This window comes from Oncorhynchus gorbuscha, linkage group LG01, assembly GCF_021184085.1.
Source record: "Oncorhynchus gorbuscha isolate QuinsamMale2020 ecotype Even-year linkage group LG01, OgorEven_v1.0, whole genome shotgun sequence".
NCBI lineage: Eukaryota > Metazoa > Chordata > Actinopteri > Salmoniformes > Salmonidae > Oncorhynchus > Oncorhynchus gorbuscha.
In genome coordinates, this window is record NC_060173.1 from 110,257,683 (window position 1) to 110,276,831 (window position 19,149).

General features: G+C 40.4%; 1 protein-coding gene across 1 annotated transcript in view; it reads left to right on the forward strand.

Moving 5' to 3' along the window:
• LOC124038771 (glypican-6-like) overlaps positions 1-19,149 on the forward strand; it is a 190,275-nt gene that overhangs the window by 29,369 nt on the left and 141,757 nt on the right. The window contains exon 2 of the mRNA XM_046355040.1: positions 13,850-14,008. Within this exon, the coding sequence (XP_046210996.1) occupies positions 13,850-14,008 (159 nt within the window). The remainder of the gene's footprint in view (positions 1-13,849; positions 14,009-19,149) is intronic.

Below are 19,149 nucleotides of genomic sequence, written 5' to 3' on the forward strand. Positions count from 1 at the left end.
AGGCGAAACCCTAGACAAATCCAATCCGGAAGTGCCCCAGGTTTTGAAAGCGCTGCGTTCCAATGAGTCCCTTTTCAGCTGTGGATGTGCCATCAACGAGCTTACGCTTTCTACATATTCCCCAAGGTGTCTACAGCATTGTGACGTAGTTTTATGTATTTCTGTTGAAGAATAGTCGTAGACGGCCACATTGCGTAAGTGGTCACATGGTGGCTTCGAGAGAGATTCTCGCGAAAAATACAGAGGTAGCCATTACTCCAATCGGTCCTATTGAAAAACGAATTGTCCCGACGGATATATTATCGAATAGATATTAGAAAAAGACCTTGAGGATTGATTTATAAACAACGTTTGCCATGTTTCTGTCGATATTATGGAGCTAATTTGAAATATTTTTGGGCGTTGTGGTGACCGCAATTTCCGGGCGATTTCTCAGCCAAATGTGAAGAACAAACGGAGCTATTTTGCCTACAAAAATAATCGTTTGGGAAAAGTGAACTTTGGCTGTCTACCTGGGAGTCTCGTGAGTGAAAACTTCCGAAGTTCATCAAAGATAAACGATTTAATTTGATTGCTTTTCTTTTTTTTGACAAGGTTGTTTGCTGTTAGCAAGGCATAATGCTATGCTAGGCTATCGATAAACTTACACAAATGCTTGTCTAGCTTTGGCTGTAAAGCATAATTTGAAAATCTTAGATGACAGGGTGATTAACAAAAGGCTAAACTGTGTCTCAATATATTTCATTTGTGATTTTCCTGAATAGGAATATTTTCTAGGGATATTTATGTCCATTGCCTTATGCTAATTAGTTTCAGGCGATGGTTACGCTCCCACATGTGGGTTTGGGAGTCACAAGAAGTTTTAATCATGAGATTTCTGTTGTTTGAATTTGGCGCCCTGCACTTTCACTGGCTGTTGTCATATCGATCCCGTTTGCGGGATCTTAGCCCAAAGAGGTTTACAAACACATTCTTAATTTCAATGACGGCCTAGGAACGGTGGGTTAACTGCCTTGATCATGGGCAGAACGACAGATTTTTACCTTGTCAGCTCGGGGATTCGTTTTTGCAACCTTCCGGTTACTACTCCAACGCTCTAAGCACCTGCCTTACCTGTTACGTGAGGGCAGCAAGAAGCCAAGGTAAGTTGCTAGCTAGCATTAAACTTTAAAAAAACAATCAATATTCACATAATCACACATGGTTGATGATATTACTAGTTTATTTAGTGTGTCCTGCGTTGCATATAATCAATACGGTGCCTGTTAATTTCTCATCAAATCACAGCCTACTTCGTCAAACGGGTGATGATTTGTCACTGTCGTTCAATGCCTTCAGAGAGAACTCTCTAATTGTGTTAAAATGTTGGATGACGTGTCTGTGGACATGGCCTCCATTAGGCACAACTCTTACACCTAACCTAACCATAAATATCAATGCCTTTCTTTAAAATCAATACACAAGTATATATTTTTAATCCTGCATATTTAGTTAATATTGCCTGCTAACATGAATTTCTTATATTTAGGGAAATTGTGTAATTTCTCTTGTGTTCTGTGTAAGCAGTCAGGGTATAAGCTTACACAGAAGTCCATTTATTCCTAACAAAGACCGTAATTAATTTGCCAGAATTGTACATAATTATGACATAACATTGAAGGTTGTACAATGTAACAGCAATATTTAGACTTTGGGATGCCACCCGTTAGATAAAATACAGAACGGTTCCGTATTTCTCTGAAAGAATAAACGTTTTGTTTTTGAAATTATAGTTTCCGGATTCGAAAAAAAAACACTTTTGGGATAGGGGGCAGCATTTTCACTTTTGGATGAGTAGCGTGCCCAGAGTGAACTGCCTCCTACTATGTCCCAGATGCTAATATATGCATAGTATTATTATTATTGGATAGAAAAAACTCTGAAGTTTCTAAAACTGTTTGAATGATGTCTGAGGTTTGTAGTTTTTCAAACCTTGTCCTACACAGTGTCTATGGAGTTAAGTTGCACTTTCTACGGCTTCCACTAGATGTCGACCGTCTTTAGAAACTTGAATGAGGACTCTACTATAAAGGAGGGGCTCATGAGACTTGTTTGAGTCAGTGGTCTGGCATAGTGCCTTGGTCTCATGACGCGCGCTCCAGACAGAGTTACCTCTCGTTCCAGTGCTTTTCTTCAGACATAGGAATTCTCCGGTTGGAACATTATTGATGTTTTATGTTAAAAACACCCTAAAGATTGATTCCATACATCGTTTGACATGTTTCTAAAGGATAGTAATGGAACTTTTTGAGTTTTTGTTTGGACGAAGTGCCTGCTCTTCATGAAGATGGATTACTGGGTTGAACACGTTAACAACAAGTGGCTATTTGGACATAAATAATGGACTTTATGGAACTTTATGGCACAAATCAGTCATTTATTGTCAAACTGAGATTCCTGGGAGTGCCTTCTGATGAAGATCATCAAAGGTAAGTGAATATTTATGGTGTTATTTCTAACGTCTGTTGACTTCAAATGGCGGATATTTCTCTGGCTGGATTGTGCTCTGAGCGCCGTTCTCAGATTATGCTTTTTCCATCAAGTTTTTTTGACATCCGACACAGCAGTTGCATTAATGACCAAAGGCTTGTATTTCTGTGTGTTATTATGTTATAATTAAGTCTATTATTCGATTGAGCAGTCTGACTGTGCGATGGTAGGCAGCAGCAGGCTCATACGCATTCATTCAAACAGCACTTCCGTGCGTTTTGCCAGCAGCTCTTCGCTGTGCTTCAAGCATTGAGCTGTTTATGACTTCAAGACTATCAACTCTCAAGGTTACGCTGCTGGTGTAACCGATGCGAAATGGCTAGCTAGTTAGCGGGGTGCGCGTTAATAGCGTTTCAATCGGTGACGTCAATTGTTCTGAGTCTTTGAGTAGTTGTGCCCCTTGCTCTGCAATTGCCGCGGCTTTTGTGGAGCGATGGGTAACGATGCTTCGAGGGTGGCTGTGTTCCTGGTTCGAACCCAGGTAGGGGCGAGGAGAGTTACACTGGCAATACTAAAGTGCCTGTAAGGACATCCAATAGTCAAAGGTATTTGAAATACAAACGGTATAGAGAGAAATTGTCCTATAATTCCTATAATAACTACAACCTAAAACTTCTTACCTGGGAATATTGAAGACTCATGTTAAAAGGAACCACTAGCTTTCATATGTTCTCATGTTCTGAGCAAGGAACTTAAATATTAGCTTTCTTACATGGCACTTTCACTTTCCTCTCCAACACTTTGTTTTTGTATTATTTAACTTCTTGCGCCGAGCCATCCCGGATCCTGGATCGTGACGACAGCCTCAAGCCCATTACCATAACGCAACGTTAACTATTCATGAAAATCGCAAATGAAATGAAATAAATCTGCTAGCTCTCAAGCTTAGACTTTTGTTAACAACACTGTCATCTCAGATTTTCAAAACATGCTTCTCAACCATAGCAAAACAAGCATTTGTGTAACAGTATTGATAGCTACCGTAGCATTTAGCGTTAGCATTCAGCAGGCAACATTTTCACAAAAACAAGAAAAGCATTCAAATAAAATAATTTACCTTTGAAGAACTTCGGATGTTTTCAATGAGGAGACTCTCAGTTAGATAGCAAATGTTCAGTTTGTCCAAAAATATTCTTTGTTAAGTACATCACGTTTGGCTACCAAAAAAAAAACGGAAATTCAGTCATCAAAACGCCGAACTCTTTTCCAAATTAACTCCATAATATCGACTGAAACATGGCAAACGTTGTTTAGAATCAATCCTCAAGGTGTTTTTCACATATCTCTTCGATGATATATCGTTCGTGGAAGTGTGCTTTCTCCTCTGAATCCCATGGGAAAATGCCTGCAGCTGAAGATTACGTACCAATTTAGACAAAGGACACCGGGCGGACACCTGGTAAATGTAGTCTCTTATGGCCAATCTTCCAATGATATGCCTACAAATACGTCACAATTCTGCAGACACCTTGGACAAACGGCAAACAGCGTAGGCTCATTCAGGGCACATTCACAGCTATATAAGGAGACAATGGAAAACAGAGCCTCAAATTCTGCTCATTTCCTGTTTGAAGTTTCATCTTGGTTTCGCCTGTAGCATCAGTTCTGTGGCACTCACAGATAATATCTTTGCAGTTTTGGAAACATCAGAGTGTTTTCTTTCCAAAGCTGTCAATTATATGCATAGTCGAGCATCTTTTCGTGACAAAATATTGCGCTTAAAACGGGCACGTTTTTTTATCCAATAATGAAATAGCACCCCCATAGGTTCAACAGGTTAAACCAAATTGAACATGTTGCATTATTTATTTGTGGCTGAAATTGATTTTATTGATGTATTATATTCAGTTGAAATAAGTGTTAATTCAGTATTGTAGTAATTGTCATTATACAAATAAATAAATCGTCAGATTAATCGGTATCAGCTTTTTTGGTCCTCCAATAATCGGTATCGGCGCTGAAAAATCATAATCGGTCGACCTCTAATGCATATAGTATTTTCCGGTAGTGCTCAAAGCATTCCATTCGGTGAGAGCAGCATTTCTTCTTCCCCTCGAAGCAATGAGCCCAATCGGTCCTCCATGAAAACAAAATCATAAACTACAGAGAGGCTAATAAATCCTTAGTTTTATGGTTATGATCAGGTACATTTTTTAAATCTTATCTATATTTCCGTATTTCGAAGTCCTATTCTTGAATAAGTAGGGGTTATTAAAATAGGAATGACTGGAAATCTGTCAGACTTGTTTTTAATGTAAAGCTATAGCTTAATCATATGATCTATATTGAAGTAGAAGGCAAATGGTTAGAAGAAGCCTACATAACCCATAACTTAAAGTAAATTGCAACATCCATTTATGGCAATCTATGTAAACTCTAACATCGATTTGTCCTGCAATAGATGTCATTCAATTGGTAATATTAATCTGTCTTATTCTGAGGGGAAAGTAATGTAAAATAACTAGATTACGTTACTGAGTGTGGGTAATGCACTAGTAACAGGTAACTAGTAACTGATTACATTTAGAAAGTAACTTCCTAACCCTGTTTAATGCACTAGTAACAGGTAACTAGTAACTGATTACATTTAGAAAGTAACTTCCTAACCCTGTTTACAGTGTGCCAATGAGAAATCTGTATGCCCCCCCCCCCACCTTTTAGTTTGTGCCTTTTGAAGAAACATGTAAGTACAGCCTATTCCCCAGACATACACAATGTCTGTGAACATTATTGATCAGGATCTGACTCACTCTCACCACTATGCTAATCACTGCAATGACATTCAATATATATATATTTTTGTTTTATTCACTTACATGACAATATGAGGACAAGCAGATGCTTGCATGCATGTGTGAAATGTGCTGTGTCTGGGGAAAGCAGGAAGCAGTGGAGCCCTGTTCTGCACCCTGACAGCTCTGATAACCAACTGAGTGGACAGGGATGAGGCTAGTGCTGATGTGAGGTTGCATTGGGACACATCTCTTGATTTCACCATCACAGCCCTCTTAATACTAGATGACTGCCAGAGAAACACTTTGATGCCAGGATAGTAGCAGGAAATAATGTCCCCCTCAGCCATCAGATCCCAGGTTCACTTCGGTCACATTCAGCCATCAGAGCCCAGGTTCACTCTAGGTCACATTCAGCCATCAGAGCCCAGATTCACTCTAGATCACATTCAGCCATCAGAGACCAGGTTCACTCTAGATCACATTCAGCCATCAGAGCCCAGGTTCACTCTAGATCACATTCAGCCATCAGAGCCCAGGTTCACTCAGGATTGTATTCAGCCATCAGAGCCCAGGTTCACTCTAGATCACATTCAGCCATCAGAGCCCAGGTTCACTCAGGATTACATTCAGTCATCAGAGCCCAGGTTCACTCAGGATTACATTCAGTCATCAGAGCCCAGGTTCACTCAGGATTGTATTCAGCCATCAGAGCCCAGGTTCACTCAGGATTACATTCAGCCATCAGAGCCCAGGTTCACTCAGGATTACATTCAGCCATCAGAGCCCAGGTTCACTCAGGATTACATTCATCCAACAGTATTCTGCACTATAGTCAGACATGCGGCGAAAGTAGTTTGCAATCTGTACAGCAATACTAAAAAAAAAAATCCTTTCTCCAGAAAGGAATATAATAAATGTGTTTATCATACTGCTGGCATATTCTGTGTTTCTCTAAAGATAGGTCTTAAAAAAAATAAAAGCTATTCAGAGTATGCTGTCTGTACCACTCTTTCTTCTCTGGCTAATGGGAATTTATTGTATTACATTGTGTACCAATGGAAACATATCTTTGTGTCCACTGTGCTATTTTAACCTTGGCCATGTAGCACATGCAGAGGGCACCTTGTTTGAGTGGAGAGGTCCCTTGAAAGCTCCTTATGGGATGTAGACTCATTTTAAGTGATGTTTTTCTCTGTTGAGTCTGCGGGAACACACTGCTGGGTCTACTTGAGGACCTCTTTGTGTGTGACACGTCGCTGATGGAGAGCTGCACTCAGACCTTTGACCAATGGGACCTCCCTGACTCCCACCAACCTTTGGCCCATTAAAGTGTTCACTAGAGTGTTCACACTGGATGCCAAACGTTTCCTTTTATAGACCGTCAGCGACCTACCTAAAGCTGAGTTTTCTTTTGACCTGTGAAGTAAACAAAACCAGTGTTTATGGTGCAGTCATAAGCTGTGGGAAAAAAACAACAAAAAATAGCTCTGAACAAACTGTGCGTGGGTTCAAACCTCATGCCGTCACATAATGCAGGTTGGCATTTACTGGGATGACTCACGTACTGGAGGCAGCTCTGCATGGTAGTCACTGGCTGGCACAGCCACAAAGTCATAAAATCTGATTTTAGACCTAACCTGAACTCTGTTAGGTTCTGAACCATACAGAGTAAAAACACAAACGGACGATTAGGAAAATCTCAACCCAAGTTTATTCACCCACTGGGTCATACAGCTGCAAATAGACATGTTTACAGAAGCACATATAGTATATTTATACCCTCCGACCAGGTGACGTCAACTCCTTGCACATCTAGACAGCCAATGCATCGCTGTTACTAGTCAGGAACTTAATTGGTTCCTCTCACTGGTGTAGTCATGGCCCTTTCTCATGCTAGAAACATTTTTCAGGTGGTGGATGTGTATGTGTATGTGTGTGGGATACCACTGTTCCTTCTCACTTCATCTGACCTGACCTCGGGAAAAATTCCTCACTTCTCCCTAATCCACGACTGTCCTACCCTATCAGTGACTGAAACCTGACTGTTGCCCTTTGCCTCTCTCCTTAGGAGCCATGAGATTTTACAATAACACGTTTTGACAGAATGTAAACTTCCTGCACTCCCCTTTGTCTAACTCTGTAACTTAGTTGTTATCCACCCTCCATTGACCCCAACACATACATTCCTTATATATGTAAAGTAATCAATAAGTTCTAGTGTGGTGACATGAGTAAGTATATTTCAAGCTAGAATCCAAAGATAATCTGGGTGGCCATTTGATTTAGTTGTTCAGAGGTTTTATGGCTTGGGGGTAGAAGCCTTTTGGACCTGGACTTAGTGCTCCAGTACCGCTTGTCATGCAGTAGCAGAGAAACCAGTCTATAACTTGGGTGTCTTTCACAATTTTTCATGGCTTCCTCTGACACCTCCGAGTATATTGGTCCTGGATGTCAGGAAGCTTGGACCCAGTGATGTACTGGGCCGTATGCACTACCCTCTGTAGCGCCTTACAGAAGATGCCGAGCAGTTGCCATACCAGGCGGTGATGAGGATGCTCTCGATGGTGCAGCTGTCAAACCTTTTGAAGATCTGTGGACTGATGCCAAATCTTTTCAGTCTCCTGAGGGGGAATAGGCTTTGTCGTGCCCTCTTCACAAATGTCTTGGTGTGTTTGGACCATGATAGTTTGCTGGTGATATGGACACCATGGAACATAACTCTCGACCCGCTCAACTTCAGTCCCGTCGTTGTTAATGGGGGCCTGTTCGGCACACCTTTTCCTGTAGCCTACGATCTGCTCCTTTGTCTTGCTCACCTCACATTAAGAGAAAGGTTGTTGTCCTGGCACCACACTGCCAGGTCTCTGACCTCCTCCCTATAGGCTGTCTCATCGTTGTCGGTGATCAGGCCTATCACTGTTGTGTCGTCAGCAAACTTAATGATGATGTTGGAGTCGTGCTTGGCCATGCATTTTTGGGTGAACAGCAAGTACAGGAAGGGACTAAGCACGCATCCTGACTTCCTGACGGGCCACCCCCAGGTGGAAAGGGTAGGCAACAACACGTGTTGTTGCCTACCCTTTCCACCTCGGGGTGGCCCGTCAGGAAGTCCCGTATCCAGTTGCAGAGGGAGGTGTTTAGTACCAGGGTCCTTAGCTTAGTGATGAGCTGTGTGGGCACTATGGTGTTGAACGCTGAGCTGTAGTCAATGAACAGCATTCTCACATAGGTGTTCCTTTTGTCCAGGTGGGAAAGGGCAGTGTGGAGTGCGATTGAGATTGTGCTGGATTGTAATGAAAATTAGATTTAAAAGTGGTGGAATTGCCCCAAAGTATTTTTTTTTCTTCATGAATGTTTAAGATGACTTTGCCACTGCCCATCTAGTAGAAATAGCTCAGTTCCACCTCCAGGACGAGATTTACCCAATAAACGTTAACCTACTCACATAACCTCCTCACATAACCTACTCACATAACCTCCTCACATAACCTACTCACATAACCTCCTCACATAACCTCCCCACATAACCTACTCACATAACCTACTCACATAACCTACTCACATAACCTACTCACATAACCTCCTCACATAACCTACTCACATAACCTACTCACATAACCTACTCACATAACCTACTCACATAACCTACTCACATAACCTCCTCAAATAACCTCCTCACAACCTCCTCACATAACCTACTCACATAACCTCCTCACATAACCTACTCACATAACCTCCTCACATAACCTCCTCACATAACCTCCTCACATAACCTACTCACATAACCTCCTCACATAACCTCCTCACATAACCTCCTCACATAACCTCCTCACATAACCTACTCACATAACCTCCTCACATAACCTCCTCACATAACCTCCTCACATAACCTACTCACATAACCTCCTCACATAACCTCCTCACATAACCTACTCACATAACCTCCTCACAACCTCCTCACATAACCTACTCACATAACCTCCTCACATAACCTACTCACATAACCTCCTCACATAACCTCCTCACATAACCTCCTCACATAACCTACTCACATAACCTCCTCACATAACCTCCTCACATAACCTACTCACATAACCTACTCACATAACCTCCTCACATAACCTCCTGCCCTCACTGGTGGACATTGCTGTTCTTCTTTATGGCTGAGGTCAAATTGGCTCCTACCAGAGGAAGCTGAACTGATTCCCAAAGTTTGGTTAACCTGCAGGTTTCTGACTAAATAACATCCCAATTCTATTTGGGCAGTGAGAGGGCGAGGCAAATTCTGAAATTAGCGCATTTTCAGAGGGCTGACTGGGGTACTTGATTGGTTGCTTTTAGGTTTTTAACAAAACAATGACACAACACACTCAACATATTTTTTATGTCAAGAATCATTGGTTCGTCATCACGTGATTTTAGATTATTTCTCCACATTTGGTCTTCAAAGTGATGTTGCAGTTGTCATAGTGTGACATGCTGAGGAAAAGCTGAATCAGCGTTGTCCATGGAAAATAGAATGGGGATGTAGATCATTAACTTGTAATTCAGTTCAGCTTTTCATGCATGTCATCAATAGTAATGTGATTTTCATCTGAATGGCAATAACTCTGTTCTCTCTACAGGCTACACACAGAATGCTTATTGGCAATATTAACATTTATGTTATGCAGAATAGTAGAAAATAGAAGCCAGAAAGACTTGGAATATGTTGATTAATACATTATGATCTAAGGACATTGGACAAGTTGTAAATATCATTAAACAATCACCTATTGTCCCATACAAATGTAAATCCTACAGCCAATGTCATATCAGTTCTCATGATTCCTTCATTTACTGTAAATATTTTTGGGAAAAACCACCAGGAATGTTTCTGAACGCTCTCCTAGTGTGATTAACATGATGATAAACAACACAGAAACACGATGATAAACAACAGAAACACGATGATAAACAACACAGAAACATGATGATAAACAACACAGAAACACGATGATAAACAACAGAAACATGATGATAAACAACACAGAAACACGATGATAAACAACACAGAAACACGATGATAAACAACACAGAAACATGATGATAAACAACACAGAAACATGATGATAAACAACACAGAAACATGATGATAAACAACACAGAAACATGATGATAAACAACACAGAAACACGATGATAAACAACAGAAACACGATGATAAACAACAGAAACACGATGATAAACAACACAGAAACATGATGATAAACAACACAGAAACATGATGATAAACAACACAGAAACACGATGATAAACAACACAGAAACATGATGATAAACAACACAGAAACATGGTGATAACCAGCAGAGAAACATGGTGATAAACAACAGAAACATGGTGATAAACAACACAGAAACATGGTGATAACCAGCAGAGAAACATGGTGATAAACAACAGAAACATGATGATAAACAACACAGAAACATGATGATAAACAACACAGAAACATGGTGATAACCAGCAGAGAAACACGATGATAAACAACACAGAAACATGGTGATAACCAGCAGAGAAACATGGTGATAAACAACACAGAAACATGATGATAAACAACACAGAAACATGGTGATAACCAGCAGAGAAACACGATGATAAACAACACAGAAACATGGTGATAACCAGCAGAGAAACATGGTGATAAACAACACAGAAACATGGTGATAACCAGCAGAGAAACATGGTGATAAACAACACAGAAACATGGTGATAAACAACACAGAAACATGGTGATAACCAGCAGAGAAACATGGTGATAAACAACACAGAAACACGATGATAAACAACACAGAAACATGGTGATAAACAACACAGAAACATGGTGATAAACAACACAGAAACACGATGATAAACAACACAGAAACATGGTGATAAACAACACAGAAACATGGTGATAAACAACACAGAAACACGATGATAAACAACACAGAAACATGGTGATAACCAGCAGAGAAACATGTTGATAAACAACAGAAACATGGTGATAAACAACAGAAACATGGTAGTAAACAACAGAAACATGGTGATAAACAACAGAAACATGGTGATAAACAACAGAAACATGGTGATAAACAACAGAAACATGGTGATAAACAACAGAAACATGGTGATAAACAACAGAAACATGGTGATAAACAACAGAAACATGGTGATAAACAACAGAAACATGGTGATAAACAACAGAAAACATGGTGTAAACAACAGAAACATGGTGATAAACAACAGAAACATGGTGATAAACAACAGAAACATGGTGATAAACAACAGTAACATGATGATAAACAACACAGAAACATGGTAGTAACCAGCAGAGAAACGTGGTGATAAACAACCCAGAAACATGGTGATAACCAACAGAGAAACATGGTAGTAACCAGCAGAGAAACATGGTGATAACCAGCAGAGGAACATGTTGATAACCAGCAGAGAAACATGGTAGTAACCAGCAGAGGAACATGGTGATAAACAACAGAAACATGATGATAAACAACACAGAAACATGATGATAAACAACCCAGAAACATGGTGATAAACAACAGAGAAACATGGTGATAACCAGCAGAGAAACATGGTGATAACCAGCAGAGAAACATGGTAGTAACCAGCAGAGGAACATGGTAATAACCAGCAGAGAAACATGGTGATAACCAGCAGAGAAACATGGTGATAACCAGCAGAGAAACATGGTAGTAACCAACAGAGAAACATGGTAATAACCAGCAGAGAAACATTATGATAACCAGTAGAGGAACATGTTGATAACCAGCAGAGAAACACATGTCTTTGTCCTCAAGTGATAAATGAATCCTGGCATGAATTTCATCACTGGGCTACTGGCAATTTTAATTTAATTTGTTTGTGTTCTACCAACATAGGGAGCTGGCTGAAAGTTGTAAGAATGGAATGATTGCATGGGGAGAGGGAACAACTCTGACAAACGTGTGTGTGTGTGTACGTGAGAGAGATAGGAAGCAGTGTCTTCCACTGTCTCATCCAACCAGACCTAAGATTACTGTTATATACTATTTCTGGTTCTGTTTTCAAGGCCTTTACTTTGTTACACTAGCTAGTGCTGATAAATGCTGCACATATTAATGCTGCTTTGGATTGAGGTGTGCTGTAGCATGATTTAATGGCTGGCTTCACAGTCACGCACCATGGCTAATTCACATAGAGGGATCGAATCCCCGAGCTGACAAGGTAAAAATCTGTCGTTCTGCCCCTGAGCAAGGCAGTTCCCGAGGCGCCGACGACTTGGAGGTCGATTAAGGCAGCCCTCCGCATCTCTCTGATTCAGAGGGGTTAAATGTGGAAGACACATTTCCGCTGAATGCATTCAGTTGTACAACTGACTAGGTATCTCCCATTCTCCTTCCCCATCAGGCACAACTGACTTTGTTCTGCAGGAGAATGTCCTACAGTACATTTCACAGGCACACCCTCATCCCCTTTAATACATTAATACATTTAACATGTAGAGTCAACAGAAACAGTGTAAAGCAGTAATCATAGACTAGATTCAGCTGCGGGAAAAATCATTCTTGAGCGGAACATAATTACAAATCATTTATAGCGAATCGACCGCAAGAAGCCAAAACGGAGGACTAAAATAGAATCACTTCAAACATAGCTTCAATTTGTATACAATCACACACATAACTATTTTATACGTGGTAACACTTTGGAACAGATTTCCAAAATGAAAAATCAATTGGAGCTGATTTATTTTATGTCCCCCCCCATGTTTATTTATTATTTGCTCAGAGAAGTTGGGGGCCATATAAAATCACCCGCGGGCCAAATTCTGCCTACGGGCCAACAGTTGGGGAACCGTAACCCTGCACTAGAGGAATCAACACTTCTAGATGTTAAATCGTTGTATTTTATTCACTCTCATAGTGCTTCGTTACAGGCCCTCAAAATATAATGTAATTCTCTTACCGGTAAACCTGAAATTATCTGGCAGTTCAGGCTCTTTAATTAAATTCAGTAATGGTTGCATGCAGAGACTGGTTCAAATTGAGAACACAGTATAATAAAAAGCTGTTATTAGAATTGATCCAGTCATTTTAAGCAGCTAACCTGGCTTGTGGAGATATTGTGGATTTAGTCTCCCTCTCATTTGTGTTAAATACATTGACAGCACTTTATTACCATGTTTTGAATAGCACAGCTTGACAAATAGGACTTTCTTTTATAATTAAATTGTGAAAAGTGACTGCACATTGACAGTGAACGAGAAGTGCACGGCATTGTTAGAGCATCAACAATACTTCAAATGTCTAAAGATACGGATTTTTCAAATGTATTTCTATTTTTAGTCTGAAATCATAGAGTAATATCAATCTATAGAGAAATCACTGATATTACTCTATTACAAAAAAATATTAAAATCAGCATCCCATTTGTCAGAGAAGAGCCGTAGTTTATTAATCAACCCTCCTTGTGTTAGTTGAATATGATTTATAAATGTGTTTGTAGTTTTGGTCTGCTGTTTTATAACATGATAGATCTGTGTGACTGAATCGCATCTCTGTGTTTTTCCAGGCGACCATCTTCGTGTATGTCCTCAAGGGAGCACCTGTTGCACCTCTGAAATGGAGGACAAGTTTGGCCAACGGAGCAAGCTGGAGTTGGAGAACCTGGTCGATGAAACTAGTCATGAATTACGAAGCACTTTTGTCTCCAGACATAAAAAGTTTGACGGTAAGACACGTTTCTGGTGTTGTTTCTAAAAACTCTGCTTTTGTTTATCTGCAATACCCTCTTCTCAATTGTTGCTCACCTACATATTCTTTCATTTTGAGCCACCTATAGGAGGCGGCTGAGGGGAGAACGGCTCACAGTAATGGCTGGAACGGAGCGAATGGCATCAAACACCTGGAACCAAGGAAACCATGGAAACTATGTGCTTGTTGTATTTGATAAAAGTCCACTTATGCCCCTCCAGCCATTAACAAGAGCCTGTCCTCCCCAATGAAGGCACCACCAACCTCCTGTGCTCTATACACAGCTACTTGAGGATCCCTGAACAAAGTTTGTTCTGTTGACTTCTATTTCAGTTTTGCTTACTGTTGTGTTTGCAATTTAGTTGACTTGCTCAGGAGGGCATTTGAATTATAAATCATCATGAAGACTGTGAGTACCTCCTTTGGGTTAGACAAGCATGGCCTCTTGCACCACATATTATAATAATATAATAATAATATATGCCATTTAGCAGACGCTTTTATCCAAAGCGACTTACAGTCATGTGTGCATACATTCTACGTATGGGTGGTCGCGGGGATCGAACCCACTACCCTGGCGTTACAAGCGCCATGCTCTACCAACTGAGCTACAGAAGGACCACCTGCTGGAACCAGTAGCGTAGAGCATCCTCCTCCTCTAATACATCTCCTATAGCAGGTCTGCTGCGGCATTATGTAGGATCCTGACTTCCACAGCGACTCTTCTGACAACCTCTACTGACCGCCCTCGGCTCAGAGACCGGAGATTCTCTTTGCGGAGATATATTTGTTTTTACGCCTCGGCCTTGACTTTCACACACACTTCCTGCTGATCGTCCTCTTCCCAGTGAGTCCCTGCTTGTTATGGTTTAATGAGCAATAACACAAATCTCTCCAATGGCACCCTCAGCAGTATGGGCAGCAGCTGCTCATCAGGACTATGGAGATAGAGGAGATGGGGGTAAATCATGTCAATTATGGGATGTCATCCCACAGCCATCCATCCTCCTGTCACATCTCAGTCAGCGGCTTTTTATAAAATATAATTTTATTATGTGATTTATGTTTGAGAAACTCTGTGGAGAAAGTGTCTGTGTGCTGGCTCTCCCTGCTCCAGATGGGGCTCCTTTTAACCTTATTTGGTTCAACCAAAACCATATTGTGCTTCTGTTTTGGGTTGGATATGTTTCAGTTGGCTCACTGTTAACACAGGGAATTCAGGGAGTTTGTAAACGTTAAGCCAAGCAGTGGCCTTGATTCAACAGTGCTCTCTCCAGTGTGAGGAGCTAAGGGCTTTCACAGATTAGTCCACAGTGTCAGTGCAATGCTTCTCAATAACAATGAGCTCTCTCTCTCTCAATAACAATGAGCTCTCTCTCTCTCTCTCTCTCTCTCTCTCTCTCTCTCTCTCTCTCTCTCTCTCTCTCTCTCAATAACAATGATCTCTCTCTCTCGCCCTCTCTCCCTCTCTCCCTCTCTCCCTCTCTCTCTCTCTCTCTCTCTCTCTCTCTCTCTCTCTCTCTCTCTCTCTCTCTCTCTCTCTCTCTCTCTCTCTCTCTCTCTCTCTCTCTCAATAACAATGAGCTCTCTCTCTCTCTCTCTCTCTCTCTCTCTCTCTCTCTCTCTCTCTCTCTCTCTCTCTCTCTCTCTCTCTCTCTCTAACAATCTCTCTCTCTCTCAATAACAATAACAATGAGCTGAGCTCTCTCTCTCTCTCTCTCTCTGTCTCTCTCTCTCTCTCTCTCTCTCTCTCTCTCTCTCTCTCTCTCTCTCTCTCTCTCTCTCTCTCTCAATAACAATGATCTCTCTCTCTCGCCCTCTCTCCCTCTCTCTCTCTCTCCACTTCAATCTCCCCACTTTCTGCACAACTAAGCCAAACGCTTTATGATTAAATAGTATTACACTTTTGACTGTTAACACTTGTTAGAAAAAATACATTCATCTAATGTCTAGGGCAAACACTGCTTTGATGTTTATTGTGTGGGATGTGAAGAATGAGCTAAAGCTGTTGAGTAAGTGCCTCAAATCTGAGAGCAGTGCTGAAAAAGCATATATTGAATACAGGCCCCACAATTATTCAATGGAGAGCAGTGCATGTTAAATCCTGCAGTCATCTGCACCTGAGAGTTAAAGCAGAGTCATTTTTCATGCAATACGATGCAGTAGGAGTATCACTACACATCTCTAGTAACAGCATTAGGACCACTACTGATTGTTGGAATACATTAGCAAAATAGTATAGGTTAATATTTATAATGATTCTAGTTCATAAGGATCGGCGTTCCGTCAATGGGACAGTTGTAAATCATGCAGCGCGTTATTTCAAGATCACAGATTTTAGAGTAACAACAAATGTCGTTACATAGAAGTTTTATTTTTATTTTACCTGGCAAGTCAGTTAAGAACAAATTCTTATTTTCAATGACGGCCTAGGAACAGTGGGTTAACTGCCTGTTCAGGGGCAGAACGACAGATTTGTACCTTGTCAGCTCGGGGATTTGAACTTGCAAACTTTCGGTTACTAGTCCAACACTCTAACCACTAGGTTACCCTGCCGCCCCATACATGTGTCTTACATCGGCTGAAAGCTTCAATTCTTGTTAATGTAACTACACTGTCCAATATACAGTAGCTATTACTGCGGAAGAAAATGCCATGCCTTTGTTTGAGGAGAGCTCCTAACAACAAAACACTTTTTTTCAACGCAATAGGTTTGATAAATTCACCTCTGAAGGTGAAATGTGAACTTAAATCAGAGAAAGGTTTCAGAATGTATCATCCAAAGGGTCCCAGAGATAACATGAAGTGTCTTTTTGTTAGATAAAATCATTTTTCATATCTTAAAAAGTTTCCATATACCACGCACGATTGATTTTGTATATCCACTCGTTCAATTTGCAAAGAAAGGAATCTGTGAAAATCTCACCCGAAATGTTGTTTTGAACGAGTCAGATCACATTCGTATTTATTCCTCAGAGATCCTAGAAGATAGCAAGACTTAACTCTTTCATTAAGGGTGTAGTATATCCTATAGGACATCATATTTGGTCAGAGAGTGATGCCTTCATGGCACGCAGATGATGCGTGTGGCCATCACTTGAACAACTATATCTTTGTCAAATATGCACCAATCGGGGTCGAACAAAGCTAGCTAGATAGCCAATGAGCTGTGCTTTACGGGAGTATCCGTAAACCATATATATGTCATAAAATGTACCTTCTAACCTTGTACGACAGCATGCTTTTTCATTTTGGACAAAAATTTATGAGGATATTCAGAGTTATGAAGTTATGAAAACTGGTTGTTTTGCAAATTTTGAGCTTATAATATGGCTACCACCACTTGGAAAGATAAATCCAAGTTTAAGTGTACAGATTTGGCGATATCCTTGCAGAAAAATGGAATATGAATGTGAATGTCTTCTTCACAATTAGCCCAAATGTACCCGGGGACTTCACACTAAAAGTCTTGTTGTTCACTCATTTTTCAAGTTATCCATCTGAAACTTTGCACATACACTGCTGCCATCTTGTGGACACTATCGGAATTACAACCAGAGTGATGGCCATAACTATAACCTTTCTCTTGAATTTCAAAGATGGTGGTAGAAAAAGACCGGCTATTTTTTTTCTTTATATTTTCTTCTACCAGATCTATTGTGTTATATTCTCCTACATTCAATTCACATTTCCACAAACTTCAAAGTGTTTCCTTTTAAATCGTACCAAGAATATGCATATCCTTGCTTCAGGGCCTGAGCTACAGGCAGTTAGATTTGGGTATGTAATTTAGGCGAAAATTGAAAATACGATGCAATACGATTGAAAATGCAATACGATGCAGTAGGAGTATTACTACTCATCTCCAGTAACAGCATTAGGGCCACTACTTATTGTTGGAATACACTAGCAAAATAGTATAGGCTAATATTTATAATGATTCCACAAAAGATGAATATGTTTTATTACCAAGTTGTTACAAGTTTACTGTTCCTACTGTTGTCAACTGACTTTTATTTGGCAAGGTGACCCAAAAAGTTAAGAGTAAGCAAATGTTTAAATTTATGGCTATATATTTAGCTATGAATAATTTAGTCCGAATGATGCATTTCCTTCTGCTTCTGTTTTCCCAAGTTTATTGTAAAATGCTTATGCTGTTGATATTGTTCTTCCACTGTCATCTCATACTTTATTATAATCCACCAAGTTTAATGCCTCTCCATGTGAGATGTCCTCATTAAACCTGCTCTCACCGTAGTAAACTACAACCTAAGTTATTTGAAAATCTCACGAAGACTCCAGTCACCCTGGGCATAGACTATTCTCTCTGCTACCGCACGGCAAGCGGTACCGGAGCGCCAAGTCTAGGTCTAAGAGGATTCTAAACAGCTTCTACCCCCATGCTATAAGACTGCTGAACAATTAATCAAATGGCCGCCTAACTATTTACATTGAACCCCCCCCACCCCCACCCCCGCTCCATCTGTTTCTACACAGCTCCTACTCACTGTTTATTATCTATGCATAGCCACTTTACCCCTAACTACATGTACTAATTACCTCGACTAACCTGTATCCCCGCACATTGACTTGGTACTGGTACTCCATGTATTCCACTGGTACTCATTATTGTTATTTTGTTGTGTTACTTTTATTATTTTTTACTTTAGTTTATTTGGTAAATATTTTATTAACTCTTCTTGAGCTGCGCTGTTGGTTAAGGGTTTGTAAGTAAGAATTTCACGGTAAGGTCTACACTTGTTGTATTCGGCGCATGTGACAAATAAAGTTGGATTTGATTTGAAAACACAACTGCATGAATCTCTGTATTTTGAGCCCAATAGCCCTCTATTTAGAAGACCAGAGTTTACCTTCATGGAAGACAACTGTCACTTTTTTAGTTTTCACACATTTTATAAACCAAACATAATTGCAACTTCAGACAACTCTTTGACTGTTTTTGGATTTCAGCCCAATTCCCAGCAGCAAGTGACATGATTCACCCACTCCTTTTAAACGGTTCCTCATCGAAGGTTCCTCATCGAAGGTTCCTCATCGTATCTGGGACTATTGAATTACAGCCTATATCTCAAATGATCGGATAGTTGCACAGAAACT